The sequence below is a fragment of the Rhinolophus hipposideros genome (assembly GCF_964194185.1).
Source record: "Rhinolophus hipposideros genome assembly, chromosome: 1".
NCBI classification, from domain to species: domain Eukaryota; kingdom Metazoa; phylum Chordata; class Mammalia; order Chiroptera; family Rhinolophidae; genus Rhinolophus; species Rhinolophus hipposideros.
In genome coordinates, this window is record NC_138047.1 from 21,718,618 (window position 1) to 21,743,429 (window position 24,812).

The 24,812-nt window shown below is 43.4% G+C and overlaps 1 protein-coding gene across 6 annotated transcripts in view; it reads left to right on the top strand.

The window, feature by feature from the left end:
• FRMD4A (FERM domain containing 4A) overlaps nucleotides 1-24,812 on the top strand; it is a 566,526-nt gene that overhangs the window by 287,339 nt on the left and 254,375 nt on the right. For 2 of the 6 annotated variants that reach the window (XM_081046118.1, XM_081046119.1), the window contains exon 1: nucleotides 6,510-6,697. The exons of the other annotated variants lie outside the window; for them this stretch is intronic. In XM_081046118.1, the coding sequence (XP_080902244.1) occupies nucleotides 6,539-6,697 (159 nt within the window). In that variant the 5' untranslated portion in view covers nucleotides 6,510-6,538. Of the gene's footprint in view, nucleotides 1-6,509; nucleotides 6,698-24,812 lie in introns of those variants that run through there. 6 annotated transcript variants of the gene reach the window in all.

A 24,812-nucleotide genomic window follows, 5' to 3' on the forward strand; every position in this document is an offset into this window, starting at 1 on the left:
CTTCACAGCTTCTAGATACTAATTTTCTAAGGTCTTCTCAGTTCCCACTTGGAGGAAAGTGTTAATTATCGCTCAACAACTCTCTTCTGAGCATTAACTCCTCTTAATCTTCTGTGAGAGGGAAGTGGTTCTCCAGCTCTTGCCCTTCTCATTAGAGACCTATTTCTCAAGCAGGCAGACCCTCATTTTTTTTCTGTGACTAGGACCCCCCATTTCACAACTCCACTCCTGACAGGCCCTAGACCATTGCTCTTTCAAGGGTTTGTAACTCCTGAAAAACAAACGAAAAACCAAAAACAAAAAAGAAGGCCTCTATATTTTCACATAAGGCTGTGGTCATGTAAACACCTGTTGTAAAATATATGCTTTAAAACCATCTTTGGCCACCGAGTCCATAGAAATCAAATGATAAGAGAGTAAGAAAAGAGGATCTGGGGTCGTTGACTTTCTCATTCAGAGCCTGGACTGATTGAATTCAGATGTCCCTGATTTTATTTCTACTGGGGTCTGGCATGTCTATGAGAACTTACTTTGGTAACCAGGGTAATTGATAGGATGACATCACTTTTACAGCCGTAGGACCACTCGTATAATAGTTTGTAGAGCTTGGGGGAAATATTTCTAAACATAGCTCTTGGCATGCAGCTCTGGAGTGCTTAAGCCAGAGGGCAGCTCCTGCCTCCCTCTACTTTCCCAGGACCCAAAATATTTTTATATACACAGCCAAGCATTTTTTAAAAAATGATTCTCCTACACCCAGATGACCAGAGTGCATTCCCTAGCATTTATATAAATGGGTCTCTCAGGTTCTCAGGTTGAGGCATGATGACGCAATGATGACTCTTTTGTCAGAGCTGGGACATTTTCCAGACACAACTATGGGATTAAATGTGTTAGTGAGCAGTCCTGAAACGCCTTGAGATTTCAGAAGATTGTTTGGGTTTGGGTTTTGCATGTCGCCCACTCACTTTACCTTGCAAGTGTTATTTCTAAATATCCCTTTCCCAAAGAGCTGGCAGAGGGATTATAAAGTGACAAATGGGAACTTCCAAAAGGGTCTGGACTTTTGCCTCAGATGGTGGGCGTGAGTGTGTCAGGAGCAGAAGGAGGAGGAGGGGAGCTCTTAGTAAAGGAAGAGAAAATGCTGGGCTCTTCTGTGCTGTCTGTCTCTCTTTCCCCAGAGTCTGTCTGTTGCCGTATGCTTGCGGCTAAGTCAGGGGACAGCAGGCCAGCACCCGAAAGCCAGTCCTTTCTGCTTGCTGCCCACACCCAGCCTACCCAAAGGCTATGTGACAGAATTCAGTTAGGAAAGCAAGAATTCTACCACTTCATACCCACAAGAATGGCTAAAGTCAAGAAGATAGGCAACACCAGGGTTGGCAAGGATGTGGAGAATTTTGAACCCTCATACATTGCTGGTGGGAATGCAAAATGGTGCGGGCACTATGGAAGTCAGTTTGGCAGTTCCCCAAAAGGTTAAACATAGAGTTACCATACAGTCCAGCAGTGCGACTCCCAGGTGTCTGCCCAAGAGAAATGAAAAAAAAAAATCCACCCAAAACTTATACATGAAGAACCATAGCAGCATTATTCATACTAGCCTCAAAGTGGGAACAGCCTAGATGCCTACCACTGGATAAATAGATAAGCAAAATGCGGTCTAGCTATGTAATGGATTTTTATTCAGCAAGAAAAAGAAATGAAGTGCTGATACCACAATGTGAATGAACCTTGAAGACATTATGCTAATAGAAAGAAGCCAGTCCCAGAGACAGAGTGATATAAAATGTCTAGAATAAGCAAATCTACAGAGACAGAAAGTAAATTAGTGGCTGCCAGGGACTGGGGAGGGAGGGGAATGGGGAGTGGTCGTGCCAGCAAATGGGTACAGCGTTCTTTTTGGGGGTGATAAAAATGTTCTAAATTTAGATTGTGATGATGGTTTTACAACCCTGTGAATATGCTAAAAAAAAACAAACACCCCACTGAATTGTACACTTTAAATGGACAAAGTGTACAGTATATAATTTATATCTCAATAAAATGTTTGTGTGTTTTTTTAAGTACTAACAAAGAGTTATGGGCCACCTTCATTTAACGAATAAACTTCCAGCTCTCTGCCCCAGACCAGCATTTGGTTACACATGGAGATTTAATAACAAACTCATTCAATGGATGAAAAGAACAAAATGTACAATAGATTTAAACCTAACCTTGGGTCCTATATTGGAGGTCAGAAGGAGAATGCAGAATTAAAATGTGACTTAGTAGGTAAGAGCTGAAAAGCTCCACATGTGGCACAGAAAAGTTAACTGCACACAAATCCCAAAAAGAATCTTCCTTCTACAAAACCTGAAAATATGGTTGATGGGTGTTTCTGAACATACCCTGCTTTCTGCTCACTGTCATGAATGTATTTATTTTCTAGCACCTTCTCGGGCTCACTTTGCAGAAAGTGGCCTACTGATCCTCTTTAGTTCTTCCAAGAGAACAGCTGTGGCTGATAATGAGGCCTTTATTCTGGTTGAAATGTCTTGGTATTGGGCCTCAGTTGGACTGGCTTTGATGTTGGAGAAGCTGCCCTTTGCCTCCAGATTCTATCAGGGAAAGATAAAAAAACACACATTTAAGAGACTGTTTTAAAAAATGCTATTTGTACCTCATAGTAGCTGACTTCTTACAGCTGACATTTCCTATATGGTAAAATAAAATCCGTAAATAATCACCAAATAATTAAGACGGGTTACCTTACATTGTATTTCTGACTATATCTCTTTGGTGACTATAAATATTCTTCTCCGTGGGTGTGTCTTTATGTGTTTGCAAATTTTGTTGATAATTGCGCTGCGTATTACTTGCAACTTAGAGTTTTTCCGAGTCCTTCTAGAGGGGGCAATTATGTCTGAAAACATCCCTAAAGTCAGGCAAAGGCATTTATGGCTTTAAAAATATATATTCTTCTGTCTTTACAAAAACAGTGAATGAGAACCTAGGAGCAGGGACAGAAAACACAGTGACGTGGGCATGGAGACAGGGCAGGTGAACAGCTGGATGGGTGAGAGCAGCTGGGAGAGGTGGGTGGGGGCACAGGTGCCAATCTGTGCCCTGCGTGCCCCCTCGTGCCATGCAAAGTCCCACTCCTCACTCCTGCCTTTGTCCTGGGCGGGAACTCCTGGCTTCACAATGCCGGCGGCCTCCCTCCATGGTCAGCACCAGATTTAAAGTCCCCAGCCTAGGTCCCTTCCCCCATGTGGGACCCCAGCACCAAGACCTCAGCTCTGTTTGTCATGTCCCCCAGAGCATACGATCAGCAAACTCACAGCAACCGACCCATTCCTGCCAGCTAACTCCGTCTTTAGACTCTTTTTATCCTTTAAACATTAGCCAAAAAGTTCAGGAAAAGAGGCGCGATAAGGTGATTGTCCTTAATTATGTCTTCCGGGTATCTCAGTGGTGTTGGCCCACCCGTTGGACACCCAGGAAGTCCCTGAGTCATCACTCTTATGTTTTCTGATTAACTGTCTAAGTGGTAAACTGCCAGAAAACCCGAAGTGTCTATGACTTTCAAGGAAAGAATAAAGAAAGTGATTGAAAGGAGTTAGGAGTCAGTAAGGCAAGTCCATATCATTTATTTGCCTGGTGAGCCCTGGTCAGTCAGGTCCCAGCTCTATCACGATATCCACGTGGCCTGGGCAGGCCGCTCTGACCCTCTGCACTGTGGTTTACTCCTGTGTAAAATGTAGGTACACACACACACACACACACACACGACACAGACACAGCTGCACAGACACATATACACAGACACACATGCAAACACACACACGACACACACACAGTTACACATGCGACACACAGTCAGACACACAGACACATATACACATAGATACACATATACATACACACAGACATCCACAGACAGACACATATACAGACACAGAGATTCATATACACACACTCACACATACATCTGTATCTAATTGCTCTGAGCATTATAAATCCCTTTTAGAAGCAAGGGTATCATGGTGAATGGTCATGTGCTATTTGCACACACAGCCTTTCTGATGCCACTGGGGCAGCTGCCCTGTGAAAGTCTGAATTAGCAACCTAAAGTCTAGGGCAGAATCCGAGGTGCGATTGTGGGCCAGCGAAACTGGACAGCATCCTTCTCCAGCGATGGGGCACAACCAGGCCCTATCACCTGTCCTCTCCAGGGCTGGAAGAAGTCGTCTGGTCCTGCCAGGCTCAGACTGCGGGCTCCAGGGCCGGTCTCCGCAAAGGATGTCCCTGTCCCCACGAATGGGAAAGACTTCAGGGCAGTTTGAGGAGGTGTCTCTGTTCTCAGGAATTAATATGTTGATATTAAGGCATGTTTTTAAAAAGCTTATCGTGGCACCTTTAGACTTAAAACATTCCTGAATCATAAGTTAAATATAGATTTAACTTTAGAAAAACGTTAAAGTCACATTATTTAATGTAGAGAGTAAACAGTGCCTTTAAGACTGTCCCTATCGATTCCATAATTACACTCTCAGGATAAGAGCCTGGTTCACAGCCAAAATCCTCAGACAGGGGAGAGCATGCGCTGGGGGCACAGGCAAAGCTAACTCTGAGATAACTGGTCTTTTTTTTTTTTTTTTTTTTTTTTACAAATACCAAGGCTAATGTTAATGGAACAGTCATTTCCCACAAACTGTTTTTAAATTTAGCTTCTTTCTATCTTCCTTTCATGTCTTTTCTTTCTTCTTCCTTTCTTTCTTAAATAAAACTATCTCTGCTGATGGGGGTATTTGTAGCACGGCAAAATTCCTTAGGATCCCCCCACCTTTTATTATAGGTGTACGGAAATAAAGAAATAATATACAGGAATGAAAGCATGCATAGTGTTGCACTCCACAGCTGTTACTCATGGGAAAAATGATAAAATCCATCAAGGCAGAGTTTTAATGAACATTGTCTTCCCATTAAATTAATTCATGAATGCATCAATCCATAGCAGAAGGAGAAAAAGGATTAAGAGAAAACAATTTCAAGAAACACAAATTTTGCAATGATCTCAAGAGTGTCATGTTATCAGTGATAGGTAATGTCCTTGAATTTCATGATCATAAGTGCTCCGAAAGAAAAAAATAATAAAACCAGCTACATGCTACACCCTGTATAATCCACTTTAAGTACACTACCTCATTTAATCCTCACAACAACCCTGTGAGATCATATGATTCCTATCTGACAGATAAAGAAATAAATCAGAGAAGTAAATTAATTTGTCTAAGGTCACACAGTAAATGGTAGGGTCAAATTCAAACTCAGGTATGTCTGACTTCAGGACATTCCAGTTGGTTAGTGGGTTATATGCTGTACTACTTTTCTGATGATATTAAAGGTTCAAGTTGAAAATATGTGAATGAATGAATGAATGAATGAATGAGTGAGTGAAAAGAATATGCAGAAGATAGCTATGCCTCAGTAACTTCCATGGTTTTTCAGGGTCATGCAACCAAAATGCTATTAAGACTAAACACGCCCCTTCTCTTAACTGGCCAGGATGCGTTGTGACTGAACCTTTTCTACCTGTCGCCTCCCCTTCCTGCTCTTCAATCTGTTAAATCAGGATGCCTTATGAAACTCGGTTTAGAATAATCAAGCTCAAAACAACTGAGTTGACAATAGCTGTCCCATGTTCAGCTGTGTGTCTTTCCATGGGTCAAGGTTCGCAGAGGACTTCTCCAATATGTAATAAAGTCCCCAAAGCTTTTAGAGAAAACAACCTATCCTGGGGAAATGTGGGGTACGTTGCCTTTATTGCCTTTAATCTGCTTTCCCCCTAAATTGTGGAAGTTGATATTAAATCTATCAGATAAGTTTTCTTACTGCCCTTCTGGTCTTAACCTCAACTTGAGAAATTTCCAAAGAAATTGCCTGGGTTTTTACAAACTGGCCGCAGAAATGGCCATTTCTCCAGGGTTGGTGTCAGATGGGGCTTTCTGCTTCGCCCTGCAGACACTCTTTGGTTCTCCAAGTTTGAAAGAGTTAAGAGAATGGATGGAATGCGTCCGGAATGTTGGCCTGGAGGCTGGCTCTCTCCTCTTTGCTTCTCACCCTGGATGGACTCCCGGACTCCCAGAACCAGGAGAATTCACTGATGACTCTGGGTTCACGCTCTTCCCTCCATGAGGCCCCAAAAGCCGTCTTTGTGTCCTGACAGTCCATGGAGAGGGATGGACGTGCAATTATCTGCAGGGTGAGACTTGTTTTCACCTTGTCCCTGGAGCGTCCCCAGAGACAGGGAGAAAACATTTTGATTTAGGAGCTACTTGCTAATCCTTGTGGGAAAAGAGTCCCTAAAGATTAGCGGAGATGGTGGTGAGGGAAGGTAGGGGAGAGGAGAGCGGAACAGGAGGGAACAGAGTTATTTTGACTGCATTTTTCCTTCCCCTGATTAAATCTAGTGACATTTGAACTTTGCATTACTAAAAGAACCCAGCCCTGTATGGGGGCCTGGGACCAGAGGGGAAAGGCGGGGCCTGAAGCCGGCATGGCTGCAGGGGCGCTTGGCACGGAGGACCTACTCTGTAGCTGGGATCGGCTGCTGTGGGACCTGACTTGCCAGGCGCTGAGGACGTGCCGAGGGGGAAATCTCCGGGTCCTGCAGCTGATGCTGAAACCATGGTGCTTCTCCAGGGCTGTCTACCAGGTGGGACCTGCAGCGCCTCTTATGTCTCTTTACAGCATGAGAAATGGGGGTAAATGGTGGGGAAACTGCTGTCACATGTGTAGGACTATGAAGCCTGTTAGAATAAATGGGGGGCATCCTCTGCAAGACGCCAGTCATTGTGAGAGGTGCGTTGTAAGCTGTGTCTAAGTCAGTTTCCCAAACACCCCAATAAAGCAGGTACTTATGTCACCATTTTGGAGATGAGGTTATTGAAACTCAGAGAAGGACTGAAGTTGTTCAGAGTCACCCAGCTGATCAATGATAGAGCCCTGTGATTTAAACCGAAGTGTGTGTGTGTGTGTGTGTGTGTGTGTGTGCGTGGTTGTTTTCTGGCCCCAAAAATAAGGATGCTGTTTTCCATCAGTTCATGTTCCTCTCACAAGAGATGCTGTTTTCTCCAAGTGTGTGTGTGTGTGTGTGTGTGTGTGTGTGTGTGTGTGTGTGTGTGTGTGTTGGGGTGGTGGCAAGCTGGTAAGGGGCTTGTGGCTGTGGAGACAGGCTGCAGAAGGAAGAGTGCTGAGCAACCACCTGGAGTCTGTCCTCACCTCCCTGTCCCTTTGGTGGCGTACACAGCAGCCTCTGAAGTCAGACATTCACACAATCTCTTCTCAAATGTGGGAAAAAGAGAACATTTTCTGCAGTAAGGTGGCCCTTCTGAGTCAATTGGCTGGCTGTGCAGAGCGCCTAAAACAGAGGAGAAGGTTATCTGGTTTCCCCTTCCATCTGTCCAGACGGGAGTCATTTCACCAGGGGGACTTCCATCCTGACAGCCCCAGCCCAGCCTGAGCAAAGGAGCCAGACGGACTGAGGGGGGCCTGGAGGCAAAGCAGCCAGGGCACAGCCCTTCTCTGACCTGGTTCTTGAAGGGGTGTGACTAGCTCTTCCTCAGTTGACAATGTTTTGTAACCTGGTGTATTTCACTAAGTCATCTTGCATGGTTTTGGCCCTCTCTCCTTGTTAGCTGGCTCTCCACACGGCTTGGAACCAAGCAGGCACAGCTGGCCTTTGTATTTTTAGGCGTAGTTTGGCGGTACATAATCCCTTAATGAGCTGTAATGACTAAACAATGCAGGACCCTGTAGCCATCCTTCCCCCACCCTTCCTCGTGGAATGTCTGGGCTTGCACTGAAGTGACAGCTCCTTGGAAGACGTGTGCAAGAGCCCTGGGTTGATTTCACAGAGGGGCATAGCCCCCCTGGGACCCCTGCTCCTGCTTCTACAACTGCTCACAGGCAGAGGGAGTGAAACTCTTTCAAGTGTTTTCTGGAATAGAGATTTTTTCCCCCCCAGAATTCTTGTGTTTGAAGGGTACATACCTCTAGTTTGACTATTAAGAGCAAACAAGTCTGTAATCGATCGTATAGAAAAGAAAATTGAGAGACGTCTTCCCAAATTTGACAACAATCAGAAAAATGTATACGATATTTCCAATGACAAGATGTGAATCTGAAAGAATTCTGGAAAAAATATCTCCCAGACAGAAGAGTCAATCAGTCACATGGTTGGTGGCTCCATTTGACTTAGAGTCAAATCGCAAGCAGCTTGGTGTTTGGGAGTAACTTCTTAGTCCAGATAATTCTGTCTTCTTAGCTGTTGCTGGGATTGCAAATGAGTTTGGGAGCCTGGCTTCTTAACTCATCTCCCACTTTCTGTTTATCTCCTGTTTGCCTTCTCTCTTGTCTCCGCTAGTGATATAAAAACCAGGACTCTAAATCGAGTAAGCAGGGTGGACTAGCCCCCCTCAGGGGGCTTTTTCAGGACTTCCCTTGATATTATAAGTGCACTGAAGAGAAAGAACATTGAATTGTTTCCACCAGGCTCTGGGGGGGGAATTTGTTTCTGCTCAACCTCTATTCAGTCCCTCAGACACTCGCTGAGCAGCAGTTGTCGCCTGGCCCTGGCTTTCTCCCTGAGAGAGCAGGGGTAATAGCTTCACAGCAGTGTAAGAATTAAACAAGGGCACATGTGTGAAAGTGTGCTGAAACTACGCGAGTATGTATGAATGGAAAATGGTTTTTTAATATGTTGTATTCTTACATTTTCTATCTTGGGCAAAGTTCACCAAGCGTGCCTTTATTTATTAGTGAGTGATAAGGGGACTAATAGCTATTTTTACATATTTTGTTCAAGCCGTTGTCTAGAAAAAACTCTGTGTGCCCCTTTACTCTCACGCTACTCTCACCCACAACACTGTGACACCACATGTGGGGGTTTTCCACGCCAAGCAATTCTGACACTAACAGGAGTTAGTGCAGACCCCACAGGTGAAGGGCTTGGTCCCACAAGCCTGCCCCCACTTCAGACACTGACTGCAAGTAGTAGGTTCCCGGGTTACCCACACCTTTTGTCCAACGTGTCTACAAATTGTAGGTTCCCATGACCCCCCTCTTTAGATTTCATCCTTTCTCAGAGCGGCTCCCAGAATGCAGGGAAGCATTTACACTTACCACTTTTATTATTTGATAAAGGACACAGGTGGACAGCCTGATGAAGAGATACATAGAGTGAGGTCTGGGAGGGTCCCGAGTGCATCAGCCTCTATCCCCAGGGAGCTGACGACTGTCACCTTCCTGACATATAGATGTGTTCACCAACCTGGTGAAAAACTCTCCAAACTCCATACTTTGGGGATTTTTATGGAAGCTTCTTCATGTAACCATGATGGATCAGTAATTTAATCTCCAGCCCCTTTCCTGTTCCTGGAGGATGGCTTTAAGTTCCAAGCTTCTAATCATGGATTGTTTTTTTTTTTTGGTGACCAGCCCCCATTCAGGAGTCCAACCGATATCATGTCACTCAAACAAAAGACATTCCTATCACCCAGAAGATTCCAAGGGATTTAGGAGCTCTGTGTCAGGAGCCAGGGTCAAAGACCAAATATTAGAACAAAAGGTGTTCCGGGTGCTCTTATCACTTAGGAAATTACAAGGGTTTCAGGAGCGCTGTGCCCGGGACAGGGGCAGAGATTGATAATATAGTTTTTTTGTTATTTCATAGATTTCATGGTTTACACTCTCTCCATTGGCTGAGGTGATGTCTGTCAAACCCTGGCTGGATTTTAAATCCAACTGGGGGCTTTTGTTTGTTTGGTTTTGGTTTTGTTTTGTTTGTTTGTTTGCTTTTTGTTTTTTCAACTGGGGACTTTAATTGCCTCCCATGCCCAGGCCTGACTCCCAGAAATTCTTATTTAATTGATCGGGGATCTGCATATTGGCGTGTTTTGAAAGCTTCCCAGGTGACGCTAATGAGCAGTCCATCTGGAGAGAGCCTGAGCTGAAGGAGATTCATTCTACTGTCAGCAGTCGGCAGGTGCTTAAAAACAAAACCCAATAGGCAGCATCAGAATCACTGGGGACCACTTTAAAAAATATATGTGTATTAATATCATGAGCCCCGCCTTACACTTAATGATTAAAAATGTCTGAGGGAATAGCCTGGCAATCTGCATTCTTAGCATGTGATTCATGATCTGAGTAGGAATCACTAATAGAAGACAAAAACTATTATGTGGGCCCTGGAAACTAAGGCTCAGAGGTAATGACTTGACAAGCTCATCATGAGGATTAACTCAGAAGCACTCAATAAGTGGTAGCTGCTTTTACGATCATTGCAAGAACGAACATGTTTACCGCAAACCATGAAGACGGTGTGATTTCTTACTCAGATTGGCAGTGACCTTCTCCAGAACAGGATTCAGCTGCAGCTCCGGAGGGAAACTGTCCTCATTTCCAGACCCCGATCACAGTCCCCAGACAGTGGCTCTGGTGTGCTGCAGCATTGCAGACAGCTCCCAGCTCTTTTCTGCAGGACCCTGGGTCTGTCTGAAGGGCCTCTTCCTCAGCACTTCCTGATCACGTTACTCTCCCAGACCAAGCTTAATTATGGAGCCTGAAACTCCCGTAATCATGGGGAAGTTTTAAAGGGAGAAACATATATATATGTATATATACATATATATATATAGTGCCAATAAATGCACACACAATTTAAGAAAGGAAAACTGTATTAAAATTGTCATACGCAATATATACCAATAACACGAGATGAATACAAGTCACGTTTGACTTCTGCAATGACAAGAGGTGGTCAAAGTGTTACCATCAGCGTGCGGACACTTCTGATGATGGCGAACTACTGCTTGAGCAACATTGAACAACGTGTCCACTTGTGTACTTTTTTTTGGCACCCCCGGTATATACAAATTTAGGTGTGCAAGGAAGATTACACCACATTACAGATGTAAGAAAGTTGACAAACCTCACAAGCATACGAAATCCAGAAAAATCACACAAGTTTACTAATCAGTTGCCGAACACATCTCTTAATACTTTTTCTTCCCTACTTATTTTGGCTGCCTACTCTTTGATCTCTTCACATGATTTTGTAATATTTTCTGTAGTGAGAGAGGAAGAAGATAAGTTGGCCTTTCCTCTAGCATAGCTGATCAAAATTTGTCCTTTCAATGGTGTTAATTTAGAAAAGCTTCTTTCCGAGTCACAGCTGGTCATTGGAAACATTATGCAATTTTTTAAGTTGTCAAATTAGGAAAGCCTTCTCTCATGCTTCTTTTGTATATTATGTATTATTGAACAAATGTGCTGTTTATAGTAAAAATACCTCTAACCACCGGGTTAGAGTAAAAATATCCTCTAACCACTAGAATTCTGGAAAAATTCACCTGCATTCTATTTCTTTTGATAAAGAAAAAAATTACACGGTACTTTTATAATGGTGTATGTTGTATATTTTACATACTCCTGACAGGGGACAAGCTTCCCCTTTCGACTGGGGATTATGAGAACTGAACCCTCTAGTTATAATTTTATCGTCTGATAATCAGAAGATTTCTCCACTGGCTACCTTCTGGCTCCTAGCATTTTCAACCTTATTTCTCCTATGGAGATGCCACATATCTCCTTAGCTAGGCACTGTGAGATGTAGCGATACCTGGTTAAGATCTCGCCCCGTACTTTTGTGGACAACTTTCCAGTGAGGGAGTATGACTGGAAGCCATGCCTACACTGGTACAACTCATTTCTGTCTTTTCATAGATGGAAGTGACTGTGAACCTCAAAAACACATCCCACTGAACCCAAACTACATGCATCCAAACTCAACTTCCCCTTATCAGAATTCCAAAAAATGCCCATGGCCATTCCAATGCCACCTGATCAAAAGGGAAAGTTTAACAGAGGGGAAGTTACAGTGGAAAGAGACATTAGTCACAACTGAAGTGGAAGCTTCACAGAGCACCCAGCTTTGTACCCTTCCACGCCACCCCACCCCCATCATCTCTGGTTGCACAGTATGAACTACAGGAAAAATAAAATAAATAAGACCAACAACCAGAATTACTGCCATGCCATAAATTGCTTCTGGCCCCAAAGATGTAGAACATGTGTCTGGCATATGTAAGCCTGTTTTAGATTATTATTTTTCTAAGTTGGATGTCATTAGTTATTTTTTTTTTTACTTTTTAATTTTTGTTCCACTTGCTTAAATCGCACACTTCGTGAAAGTTGTCCACTTTGTTTTTTTTTTATTTCCTAATACCTGCTGGACAAAACACAAAAGATGCAGAATACCTGGTCTTCCTGATTTTAGGATGCAAGCTTTATAGGAGAAGCTAAGAGAGGGACAGTGTCCCAGGCACATCCCCACGTTCCTCCAAGAAGTGTGGTTTATTACATGATTTTAAAATCAGCCATGGTTCACCAATGACAGCTGCTTCTAGAAGGAAATATGGACCAGTATCTACAGTGACCAGCCAAATGTCAGGAATTTGGTGAGAGAGTCCTTTTGAAACTTTATATATAGCAGTTCTAACCCAATGCTCTTACAGTAACCCTCGGTGGTCCACAGAGCCAGACCTGCAATGACCTATATCTACCACATTTTCTACAAACACTTTAAGAAAAACAAGACAAGTGAGCTAACCAATGAGATCGCCTTGTCATTCCGGGAGGGGGTTTGTCGTCCCAGAGAAAGGTGTGTGTGTTTTCTTCTTAGTAGAAATTGTGCTTCTATACTAAGAGGTTCTAAAAACGTGATCTATTTTGCAAATGCAACTTTATCAACTGTCTGCATGATTAGTTACAACGATGTCGCTGGTTAATTCTCCTCATGATAAGCAACTCCTCTAAAACGAGTTTGAGTTTTCAGTGATTCATTTGCATCTTCTTAAACAACTCGTACAACCAGTCTGGGACGGATGGATTATGCCGTGATTCAAACAAACGTTCCCACATGTGGAAAGTTAGGCTTTGATTCTCAATTTGCTATTTTTGCTGTTCCCCTTTCATCATTTTGTTATGGCGATGTATGTTTTCAAAGGGCTGTGCCCTTTGTATTATTTAATGCCTGCATATGGTATGGGGCTTAGACTTCTCTCCAATGATCCACAACATGTGTTATGGTTACAGGGGGGGGGGGAAGGCTTGCACTAAGAAGAACGATTAGCAAATTGATTAGATTTGTTTGTAACTTTTGTCAAGTGTGTGTGCTTGTTTGTTTGAACCTTTTCTGGCAGTCCTTAGGGCTGTTGTTGTCCATCAGTAAAGGATGATGTGTTTGCATTCCCACCAGTGTGCTAGAATGTCACACAGCCTGCTTGTCACAGTACTTTCTTATGTCGATGCAGAAGCACATCTTTGCAATCGGATTGGAAGCAAAACTCATTCTTGCATTTTCTAATTGCTCTTCTTTGATGTGGACAGTATTTGCAAACAATGTAAGAGCTCTGTTTTTATGTTGCTCATAAAATATGTGTGAGTCTGACATGTGGTACGTTGTCTTCCTCCTTGAAAGCGCTTTCCTGGTTCCAGTGAGAAAATAATACTATTGGATGTTTCAAGTTCACTGTCAGTTACGTCAACCGTCTCTCACATTAGGTCAGTTCCGCCCAACATATGCTAGTCGACTTTCAAAGCATTGTGAAAATCAGGTCCATGCTTTAGCTTTTGACCAACATCAAACTACCTTTGAATAGTGAGCGCTTCTAAATTTCTACTTAGGTGGGGTCTGGAGATAGTAATCCCATTGGAAGGGGTGTCGTCAGTTTTTTACTTCAATTGTATGTTTGTTTGGGGGGGTTCTCTTGGGATGGGGCTGATGGAGAATATGGGAAACCTAATTTCTCTGCCATTGCCTTAAAAACAAAGATATTTAACTAGATGGAGAGTCTTTGCCTAACTGCCTCGAAATGTCCTGTTCTTCACCAAGTGGTGTGATTTCAAAATCCCATCCATTGAGAGAGAATTTTTCATGCAACCTACCTTCAAGAAAAACAGACATGCATATCTTTTTAGAGTTCACAGAGTGCTTTCAAATGCATGTCCTTACTTTTGGTTCTCGACACCCCTGGGGAGGGTTATAAATGAGGACACTGCATTGGGCTCTGAGAATCTAGTGGCTGGCCTCCTATGGGGAAGAATCTCAGCAGCCATGCCATCGACATTTATTGTGAGGGACAATCAGCAAGATACATGCCAGGAGATTTGGAGTAGGCCCTGTCAACAGATTCACTTGGAAGAACTTGGCTCGCAGCAGATGCTGACGCCAAGTATTCTAAATTATATTTCTAGCTTTTATAATGAAGTAGGGTATGGCATATTCCTGCCCCAGCTTCCCCATGAATTCAATGAAGCTTCGTTCATCCTTTCCCTCACTCATGTATTCATTCATGTGTTTGTTCATTCATCTAACAAATAATGAATAAACACCTGCCATGTGCCAGACAGGTATTGTGCTCGGTCTGGAGATGGGATGGTGCACAAAACCAAACATGATTCCATACTCTTATAGAGGGTACATCCCAATGGTGGAGACCTGACAATCATTCATTTGCTCGACAGCGCTGACACAGTAATGACACAGATTCATGTAAAATAAAAATGAGATGTCAGTGCTTTGAGTACAAGGTACCTGGTGGCCTAGGAGGGTGTAACAGCGGAACTTACCTGTTTTGAGATACGGGAAGGCTTATGACAGGGAAGGCTTCCTGAGGAGGCATTTCATGAGCAGAGATGGTTAATCAGGCAGAGGGAGTGAAAGGGGGTTGGGCAGGAATAACAGCATGCCAACCCACTGTTGCTACAGCAGATGGGAAGGCAAGAATACTGAGTTGGTTGAGTCCTACCAATTAGGTATCCTTATTTAATAAGCATAATGGGTTTTATATCATTTCTAAAAATGGTGGTCATCCTGCCTGACCGCTGGATGCTCTTAACTAAGCATTGTCCTAACCCCTCACTGGACCTTGTGAAAACCAGCTGGCCTATTTTGGAAACCTCACCAACCAGCCTCAGCTGGAAAATTTCTTCATTCCCAAGGGGATGAGCTCATTACCACACCAGATGAGTCCCCAATAAATGATGATTCTGCAAGCTGATTATTTTCATGTCATGCTGACTCCTTTTGGAAGATGGAAACGGGATATGGAGCCTCTATCATCTTTCTGAGTTAGAGGAGAATATCCTCATGGCCTCACATCCTGCAGATGGATAGAATGAGAGAAAACATGCAGTTTAGAACTAGGGGGCAATTCTGGCATAAGGGTCCATTAACAATCACTTTTTAACTGTGGATAATTGATTCATTTTTATCATAGGGTGCATCAATTAAAGTAACTTGAGCTTCCTCAGTGATACCTTAGAAATCTCCTTGACTTGCATAACAGAAATGTATTTCTCACTCATAGTAAGTCCAGCAATATTCTGGTTTGTAGACAGCTTCCCACAGGATCATTCAGGGTTATCTTGTGACTCTACCCTCCTCTGAGGTCCCAGCAGCATGTTCATTGAGTAAAAGAAGACAGAGAAGGGAAGCACCCTTAAGAATTTTTATGGGTCTTCCCTTCTACTCACATCCCATTGGCCAGAATGTGATCACATGGTCACCCCCAACACCAAGGACACTGGGAAGAGCCAGTGGACGAGTAGTTGGCCTGCCTATCACAAAAAGTCAGCTGAGCCTGGGGTAAGGGCGTGTGCCCTGGACTCAGTGAATTAGGTATAAGTCCCAATTCCCAGACCAAATCTTCTCATCTATAAAATGGAAATAAGAACTCTACTCACTACATAGTGTTATCTCTAAGATTAAAGGATACATTATACGTAAAATACTTAGACCAAGCCTGATAAATAGCGCATGCTCAATAAATGTTAAGCCTTCATTATCAATGTATGCATTTGCTACAAAGCAAAAGCAAATATAATCCTTTTATATCATTTCACCTCAGAAATGAGTGCAGATACAAAACAATATTCTCAAAGAAGAAAAAAAAAACAACCCTCGATTATCAAAATTTGGATAGAATTAGTATTTCTGACCCTCCTTTAGGTTTCCAGGAAAATTTAAGGAAGTTTTTCACAGCTTTATCAGGAAATAAGCAAGCTGCGACCCATGATTCTAAGTCACCAATTTTTGGTGTCTTAGGTAGCAGATGCCTTGGGGACTCCGCTGAAAGAAAGTCACAAGATGAGTGGTTCCTAGAAATCTAAAGGGCCCTGTGTTCTCTCCTTCCTGTGAGTCTGGTCCAAGCGCGGGGGCTGCCTCTCCCTCACCACGCAGCTCTGTTTGTGCTTCCTTAAGTGAGCATTTTGTTTGTGATTTCCCTGTTCTGGGGCTTTCCCACAGCATCTACTGGTCTGGGCCAAATAACCTGCAGTTTGTTTTCTCTCTTGGCCAAGTTTAGAGCGCAAGGCACCCGCAAGCATTTTCTGAAAAATAGGAAGTGCTTGTTGATATTCAGCCTTGGGGGGCAAATTGTAGCTGACACCTCATTTAAGGGCTCAAATCCAGGCCAGGAAGCAGAAGGACTGAAGTGCCAGCTCTCACTGTGTACTCCAGGGGAGGTATCGAGGAGGCAGATGAGGGTGGTGTGGCCTCCTTTTAACAACTGATGTTATATTTAGTTCGCCTCCCATGCCCATGAGACCTTAGGTAAACCCTTGGAAAAAATTGGCTCAGCTGTTGTGATACAACTTGGCCTTCCTCTAACAGATCTCCAGAGGATATTCAGAGCCTATCACCTGGTGACGTCAAATCTTAACAAAAATCACAGCTTTTGAACACAAATAGACATTATCTGATCACCACTGGAGGGAGGGGGGTGCTGAGAAGAAGGGATTCTGAGAATTCCAGCCAATGCTGTTCAGTAAAATTCCCACATTTAAGCCACTTTATAAAAGAAAATACTTGGAGTGCTGGAGAATCTTGTGAACTCATAGGGTAATACCCTTTTCTTCAGTCAAGTCCACATCTCAACCTCCCAAGGAAATTACTTGTCTAGACTGGTTATAACTATAGTCAAATCAATTAAAGACGTTTATTTAGTTCTGTTTCAAGTTCTTTGCCTGTACATGAGTTCTCCTGATGATCCTATGAGGTAGCAACTATGATTACCCATTTTACAGATAAGAAAATGGAGGTTAGGTCACCCAGCCCAAGATCACAAAGCTGGGAAGAAACAAACAGAGCAGATTTGAGCCTGTGCTTCATTGCTCTGTCTAGTAACTGTAAAAACCAGTTCTCACCATGCAGCGTTCATGATCTACCAGCAGGAGGGCTTCCGGTGCCCACTCTTAGCTAGGACAGCCATCTAAGCATAGCCTCTCTCTCATCCCAGTCATGATGAGTTTCCAGTCAGCACTCATTGTCATGTTTAGTAATCCTTAAAATACAGTCACTGGGTTGCCTTTCTCTTCTTCTAAAATGATCCGTCTGCCGTTTCTTTGTTGTGTTTGGGATTGAAAGATAAAAACAGAGGTCTTTCCCACATCCTTCTGGGGCAATGTTCAACTTCTGGCTTTAAGCCTAGATTCTGTTACTTTGGTCTGAGTTAGAGGTTCTTGATAATAATAGTGGACATGTGTTTAAGGCTCAATATATGTGTGTGTGTATATATGCGTGTATATATATATATATAATATATAAATATATATATATACATATATATATATATATGTATATATATATATATATATGTATATATATTTAATCATCAAGGTAACCAGAGGAGGGAGGTACCTCCCATTATGGTACCTCCATTATTATGGTCCAGTTTTATACACGAGGGAACTGAGTCAAGGGAACTCTACATCACTTGTCAAAGATTCAAACCCAGTCAGTCTGACTTCAGAGTTCAGGGTTTGAAGTACTAGGCAATATGGCCCGCCCTCGGGGTCCAGTATGCGAACCTGCTGATGGCACAGCTATTTCCCTGGAGTCCTCACATCATCTCATTCTTCCTTCTGTTCTGATTGCCTGTCCACCATTTCTACAGCCATGTTAGCTGTAAATTCAGGTGTCCCTGTCTTGTCTCGTTGTTTTAATCAGTCACCAAGTATTTCTTGATTGGAGCGGGGTGGCATAGTATTTATGGAATCCTTTAGCTCTAGGACCAAGTCTCAATTCCAGCACCTACTAGTTGTGTGACCATGACATTGTTACTGGACTTCAGTTCCTGCCATGTAAAATGGAGCTAAATAAGACCTCAAAATTTCGTTGTAATAGTGAGCTATTGCATGTAACACTCTTTGCATCATTCTGGTAGACAGTGTCTGGCTGGGGAAACTTGTCCCTTTAGTACTTATGGCTGGTTGAGTAACTCAAATGACAGCAGATTAACAGGAGAAAATCAAATTTGAATGCATGCATATGAGGAATTCGCGTAAACATGGACTTTCCAAAGACTGTGAGGCAAAATGTGATACACATGTCATTTTGGATGCAGGAGGGGGAGGTAGGCAATTCACAGGTAGAAGAGGAAGAGCAAACCTTTGGAAAACAAATCCTTACAGGGCCATCCAGAAGCAGTGGGACACAAAGGCGTATCTAGCAAATGGATTTTTGCTTGGATCCTCCATCTGACACACCTCATACGTATGTGCTAAGTTTCTTTTCCTGAAGCAGTTTTTTCTATCTGAACAGCTTTAGAGAGGAAAGGGGGACGTAAAAGAAACTCTCCTTCAGTTTATTCGGCTTTAATTTTGTTCCCAGTATCAAATAATCTGCACACCAGGGTGGTGCATTCTGGGGAGACTGCTCCTAATCCCACCACCCGCAAAAGTAAGGATGCAAGAAAAGGTGGTTGTTGCTGCTCTTAACATGACTGCTTTACATTTCAAGCAACCCACACGGCTCAGTTCCGTGCCAGTCAATATGCAGATACTGAGAGAAAGAAGGGAATAAGGTACCGGCTACAACTCTTAATGCGACTGGTGAATCAGTCAGGCAATTAGGTAACGAGGGTGCATAGCAGTAGCCCATAGAGGCTAAGCGAGAAGTTCCGGCAGCAACGTTGGATTTCAGAGGAGGAAGGAACAAGTACTCCGCAGGATTCAGAGGACGATGAAAAACAGACAGGATTTCTTTAGGCTGTAGAAAGGGGAGGGTTTCCATAGAGGAAATGCATTGCCAGCAAAGGAAAAGGTGTGGGAGAAAAAACATACAATGTGTCCCTAGTTACCATATGTGATCAACTTTCTAAGTGGCTGACAGTACAGAGGGAGAGAGAGAGAATTGGGGGCGAAAGAGACACAAGGACAAAAATAGAAACGAATGGAATGGGGAACTGAAGGCAGATAAAAGCTAGTGATTTGCTCATCCTGATTAATATCGCAGCCAGAAATAGAACCAAGGATTCCCAGTTCCCACTAGACTCTCAATGTGAGACATCGCACTTTCCTCAGGAAAGGAAGAGGTAGGCTACCTCCTTTGTGTTTGGACTCTGCTTATGACAAAGGACAAACCAAAAAGAAGTGGTGAGATTCGTAAACATAAGAATCTCACACTTGGGCAGTGTAACCGCTGAAAGGGACCTCCTTACTCATTTCATCTTTCAGCTTCAAGAAGTCTCCTTCTCACACACGTCTGAGCAGAGCAAGAGCCATCCATCTGCCAGAGAGAAGGTTGATCGTGTCATCAATAATCAGTTTGAGTTACCCTCAGGTTCAGAGCCTGCAATTCCTTTCATGACTTTCTAAGCCAGTTATTTAACAAGAATGTTCTGGACAAGCAGACACTCAGTTCTCGGGTGTGAGTTAACCCTTGGGGAGCTGGGGGGGGGGTGGGCAAAGGGAGCCTCAGAACTGAATGTGGAACCTACTGTACACCTCAGTGTTCAGAACTGCTCAGCGCCTCCTGCTCTCTGCCCTCCCGGGCTCCTGCTGAGGGTGGAGACCCGGGAGCGGCCATTTCTGTTTTCTCATCCAGCCTTGTGCTGTTCTCCCAGGGCTTACTGCTGCTCCAAAATTCAAGTCAGTGCCTTTGAACCTTAAAACCTGCCCCTAACTCAACTTGCAGCTTTCTGTGCCACGGCGAAAACTAGCCAAACATACATCCACAGTTATTTTTCTCTTTCCTCAGCTCGTAATTTTCTTTTTTTCCCATTTTTATTGAGATGTAATTGACATACATCACGGTATAAGTTTAAGGTGTATGGCAGGATGATTTGCCATACATACACACACACACACGCACACACACACACACGCACACACACATGCATATATATATAGAGAGAGAGGTGATTACCATAGGAAGTTTAGTTAACATCTACCATCTCATACAGATACAAAAAATGAAACAAAAATATGTTTTTCCTTATGATGACAGCTCTTGAGATTTGCTGTCTTAACTTTACTATACACCACACAGCGGCATTAGCTATATTCTCCATGCTGTCATTACATCCCTAGTACTCATTGCTTTTATAAATGGAACTTTGTATCTTTTTCCCCCCTTCTTCCGCCTCTCCCTTGCCCACCACTCTGGTTCAAGCCACTTGTTTCTCAGTCTAGTTGTGTAGGACACAGCTCCCTGGCCCATGCTGGTGTGATGAGCCTTGTGCTCCCCCCGCTGAGACAGTTGATCACTGATCGTCAGTTGGCTGCTCACAGCAGCTCACGGCAGCTCTCGCCAGCTGCCGGCCACTCATGGCAGCACACGGTAGCCCGTGGCAGCACTCAGCAGCCTGCGGCAGCACACAGTAGCCTGCAGCAGCACATGGCAGCTTACACCAAGCTCTGGCTGTTCATGGCAGCTCAGCTCCAGGGAGAGCTGTTGATCACAATCTTAGCTGTGGAGGGCGCACTTCACAGGCCTATATGGGAATCGAACTGGTGACCTCGGGATTAGGAGCACGGTGCTCCAACCATCTGAGCCACCGGGCCGCCCTGTACCTTTTGACCGCCTTCATCCAGTGTCCCCTTCTCCCACCCCCATCTCTGATACCCACAAATCTGATCTCTTCTTCTGTGCCTTTGGTTCATTTTTTTATTTCTATTACTATTATTTTTTTAGATTTCACATATAAGAGAGATCATAACATTTGCCTTTCTCTGTCTGACTTACTTCACTTAGCATAGTGTCCTCAAAGTCCATCCATGCTGTCATAAATGTCAGGATTTCCTTCCTTTTTATGGCTGAGTAGTAGTCCATTGTGTATATACACCACCTTTTCTTTATCGGTTCACCCGTCAATGGACATGTAGGTTGTTTCTATGTCTTGTCTATTGTGACTAATGCTGCATTGAACATGGGGGTGCCGCTATTGATTTCAGATTGCATCATGGCATATATGGGATGAGCAGAGACTTTGGTGTCAGACGGATACAGGTCCAATTACCTTTCTCCACCAAATACAGGTCCATCATCTACCTGTTGCATACACTTGGCAAGCTATTTAGTTATGATGAGCCTGTTCCCCTTTCTGTAAAATGGGGTGAAAATAAATTTCTTATAAAATTGCTTTGAGGCTACGCTATCCTACTTAAAGCACGCAGCATAGGGTATAGCACAGCCAAGGTACTCAATAAATGGTAGTATTAATAGTTTCATTGTTAATCCTGTATTCATCATTTAAGCACTCCTGGAACTTTAGCTTTGCTAGGAAGACCCTTTGCAGCAGCTTTAGAGATGAATTGGAAAGGGCTTAAAATACAAACAACCTTGGTATTTTTCACATGCGCTACCAATTTCAAACCAAGGGTGGGAGAGCCTGGAAGATAGAAATATTCTTGATACATACTGCTTTATGTATAAGGACAATGTCTCCTCCCCTCCCAGTATTGACTACTAAGCAACCCCCACCTCCCCTCACACGGTGCTGGTCTGAAAGGCTGAGGATCTCCACATATGGAACGCAGTTTCTCTGTAGGGCCTTTAATACTAGAAATTCCAAAACAAAAGAGACCCTGGCAGGGTACTGGCTCCACGTTGACAAATCAGCCTGCCATCAGGCGCCTCCTCAGGTATTACAATGTGCTTTTAATTAAGGAGGGAACAGCAACCCTAGACTTCAAAGGTTAGCTCCTCGCCCTGTGCAAAATCCCGGGGGCTAATAGTCCCACTCTGCAGAAAGGAGATAACTGGAGCCTGAAAGAATCTCTCTGCTCCTGCTGTATTGTCATCCTTCTTGGTGCATTGACACCTCAGTAACTTGGCTTAGGAGTACGATGGATCATCCATTAAATGGCATTTAATAGAATTATTAAAATTGGGTTGGATGACTACCTCACACGATTAAATATGATATATGCTTTGTTAAGATGCTGTGACATTTGAAAAATGGGTCCTGCCTATCCAAGAAAAAAATTTGCGTTTGTCTAGGGCTAAAAGAACTGAAGTCATGTCCTTTCTTAGAAGAAAATGGAAATTGCTTTTAAAGACCTGCGTGCAATCTAAAGTATAACAGATTAAAAGGGTGGCAACAGAGTCAAGTTTACGTGGGGCCCGCCATTTCACCCAGGCACTCTGGGAGGGTCTGTCATAGACTTCCTGGCTGAAAGGAACTTCACCCGTGATTCCAACAATCACGCAGCTGCCACAGAAGAGGATGGGGAACCGCTGCCACAGGACAGTGGAAACCCTTCCCGGGAGGGACCTGACAGTACGGGGGCCATGTTTCCTAGTCATCCGACCCTTTCCCGTTACTTGAGCAGCCAGAGCCACTGAACGCCGCAGGAAACTAATTAGAAAGAGGGCTGTCCTTTTATTTATGTCTGTACAAACACAGTCCAACCTAAAGAAATGCAGCAGAGACTGGGCGGAAACCTGGAAATGGTACCATTTGGGTGCATTTCTACCCTGACATCCAGCACAAAGTGGATCGTTCATCTGGCTTGTCTTTTGTTTTCATAAAAAAGGAATAAGGACTGGCCACTCCCCTGTGGTGACTCTGTGTAGTGACCCTCTCCTGTGAGTACGATAGGCCAAGTTCTTCAATTTGACAAAGCGCAACAATAGTGGATACCGCAACGGTAATGGCGATACACAGTTTTTTTCGTCTCTTGGGGGAAATCCTGCTATCGCTTACTTTAGAATAAAAAGGAAAGCGTTGTAAATGTGGTGGGAAAATGTTCACAAGTTAGTGGTAAATGGGAACAAAACTGGGATACACACCTGTTCATACAAAGCAATCCCCATTTCACAAAAGAAAGAGCACCTATATGGAAGAGTCAGGAAGAAAATGTCCTTGTTGTCAAAGTACGTCCCATATGCCAAGTACCAGGTGAAACGTTCTGGAGACGTTATCTAATTTAATCCTTGTTAACAGCCCTGCTGGCAGTGATTGTGACGGCTCTCTCCATCTTATTTGTGAAGACTCTGAGGCTTTAGTGTTTACGTAATTTGCAGCGGCCCCTCAGTAAGAAGTGACACAGCCAAATTTGAACCACAGTAGGTGCTTCTAGAATCCATGCTCTTTGCCACTGTGCCGTAATATAGCAGTTATTTCTGGGTAGTATATAATAATTACAAACATATTTTAACTTTCTTTCACTTTTCCGTGTTTTGGTGTTTGTTGTTGTTGTTTTACAATGAGCATATATTACCTAAAAAGTCAGAAAACAAAAAGTATTAAAAATGGGGGTGCAGAAACATATGTGTTGTGAAAAAAATCACACTTGCTTCATCTAGGAGATCTTAAATTAACCAAATTTAATTAGCTCTATAACAAGCCACTTCTAATTTAAGATGAAAGTCTTAAAGAACATTTATATGAACGCCAAAACTTGGAAAAGCAAAGAGAACAGTTATTCTCGCCTATCACTGCCCTGTAAAATTTTAGATCATAATAGTTGATCATCTCTAACGTTTTCCCTATTGATTAGGATGGTGCCCCGCCACCAAACGTGGCTAGTGGAATCCCATCATTTGTATTCTTTTTCTCCTTGTCCCACCTCTTATAGTAACTTTCTCTGTAAACTCTCCTTTGCTTCTTTCACCTTCAGTATTTCCCCTCTATGGTTTCTTCTCAGTCTGCCCATCTATCTGAAAAAGCAAGTTCTCTGAAGCTGCTGTAATCCCAGATGGTACACTAACTCTCCTTCCTTCCGTAGTGAACATCAGGTGGAACACATTATTCCCAAAGTCCCCTCCTTGTCACACTCACTCTTTAAGTCCTCGTAGTTTTGGTCTCTGCCCCTACTGTCCTGTTTCCCACAGAAAATCACCAGTGACCATTCACTTGTCACATGCAATGCCGATGCCCCATCCTCCTCAGTGTTTCTGTACCTTCCATCACCTTTTTTCTGGAGGTGCTCAGCACCCTTGGCTTCTGTCACCCTGCACCATCCTCCTCTTCTTTCTCAGCTTCCATTGCCAGTTTCCATTGCTCCTCATGCCACCGGAATGGATAAACTCAAAGATCAGTCCTCAGTCTTGTTCTCTTCTCTCTATACACTCCCTTTGAATCTCAGTATTTTGGGGGTACCACATGTTCATGGCATAGTTTATCTATGACCCCCACATATATATGGGAAGCTTACATTCTATTGAACAAGAGAGACAATCAGTAAACAAATAAGCAGGACAAGCAGGGCGGGCTTCCTGACATGATACCATCTAAACTGAGACCCAAATGATTAAAAAGAATGAGGCAAGAAAAGTTCTAGAGGAAAAACAGAGAGCAGAGGGCAAAGCAACTGCAAAGGTCCTGGGGCAGAAACAAATATGACTTGTTCTAGGAAGAGGAAGAAGACAGCATGGGTAGACTATGGTGAGCAAAGAGGAGACTGGAAGAAAGAGTGATTAGACAAATAGACTTTTCTGTGAAATGTTAAATTCCTACATCACTTGGTAACTCTATTAT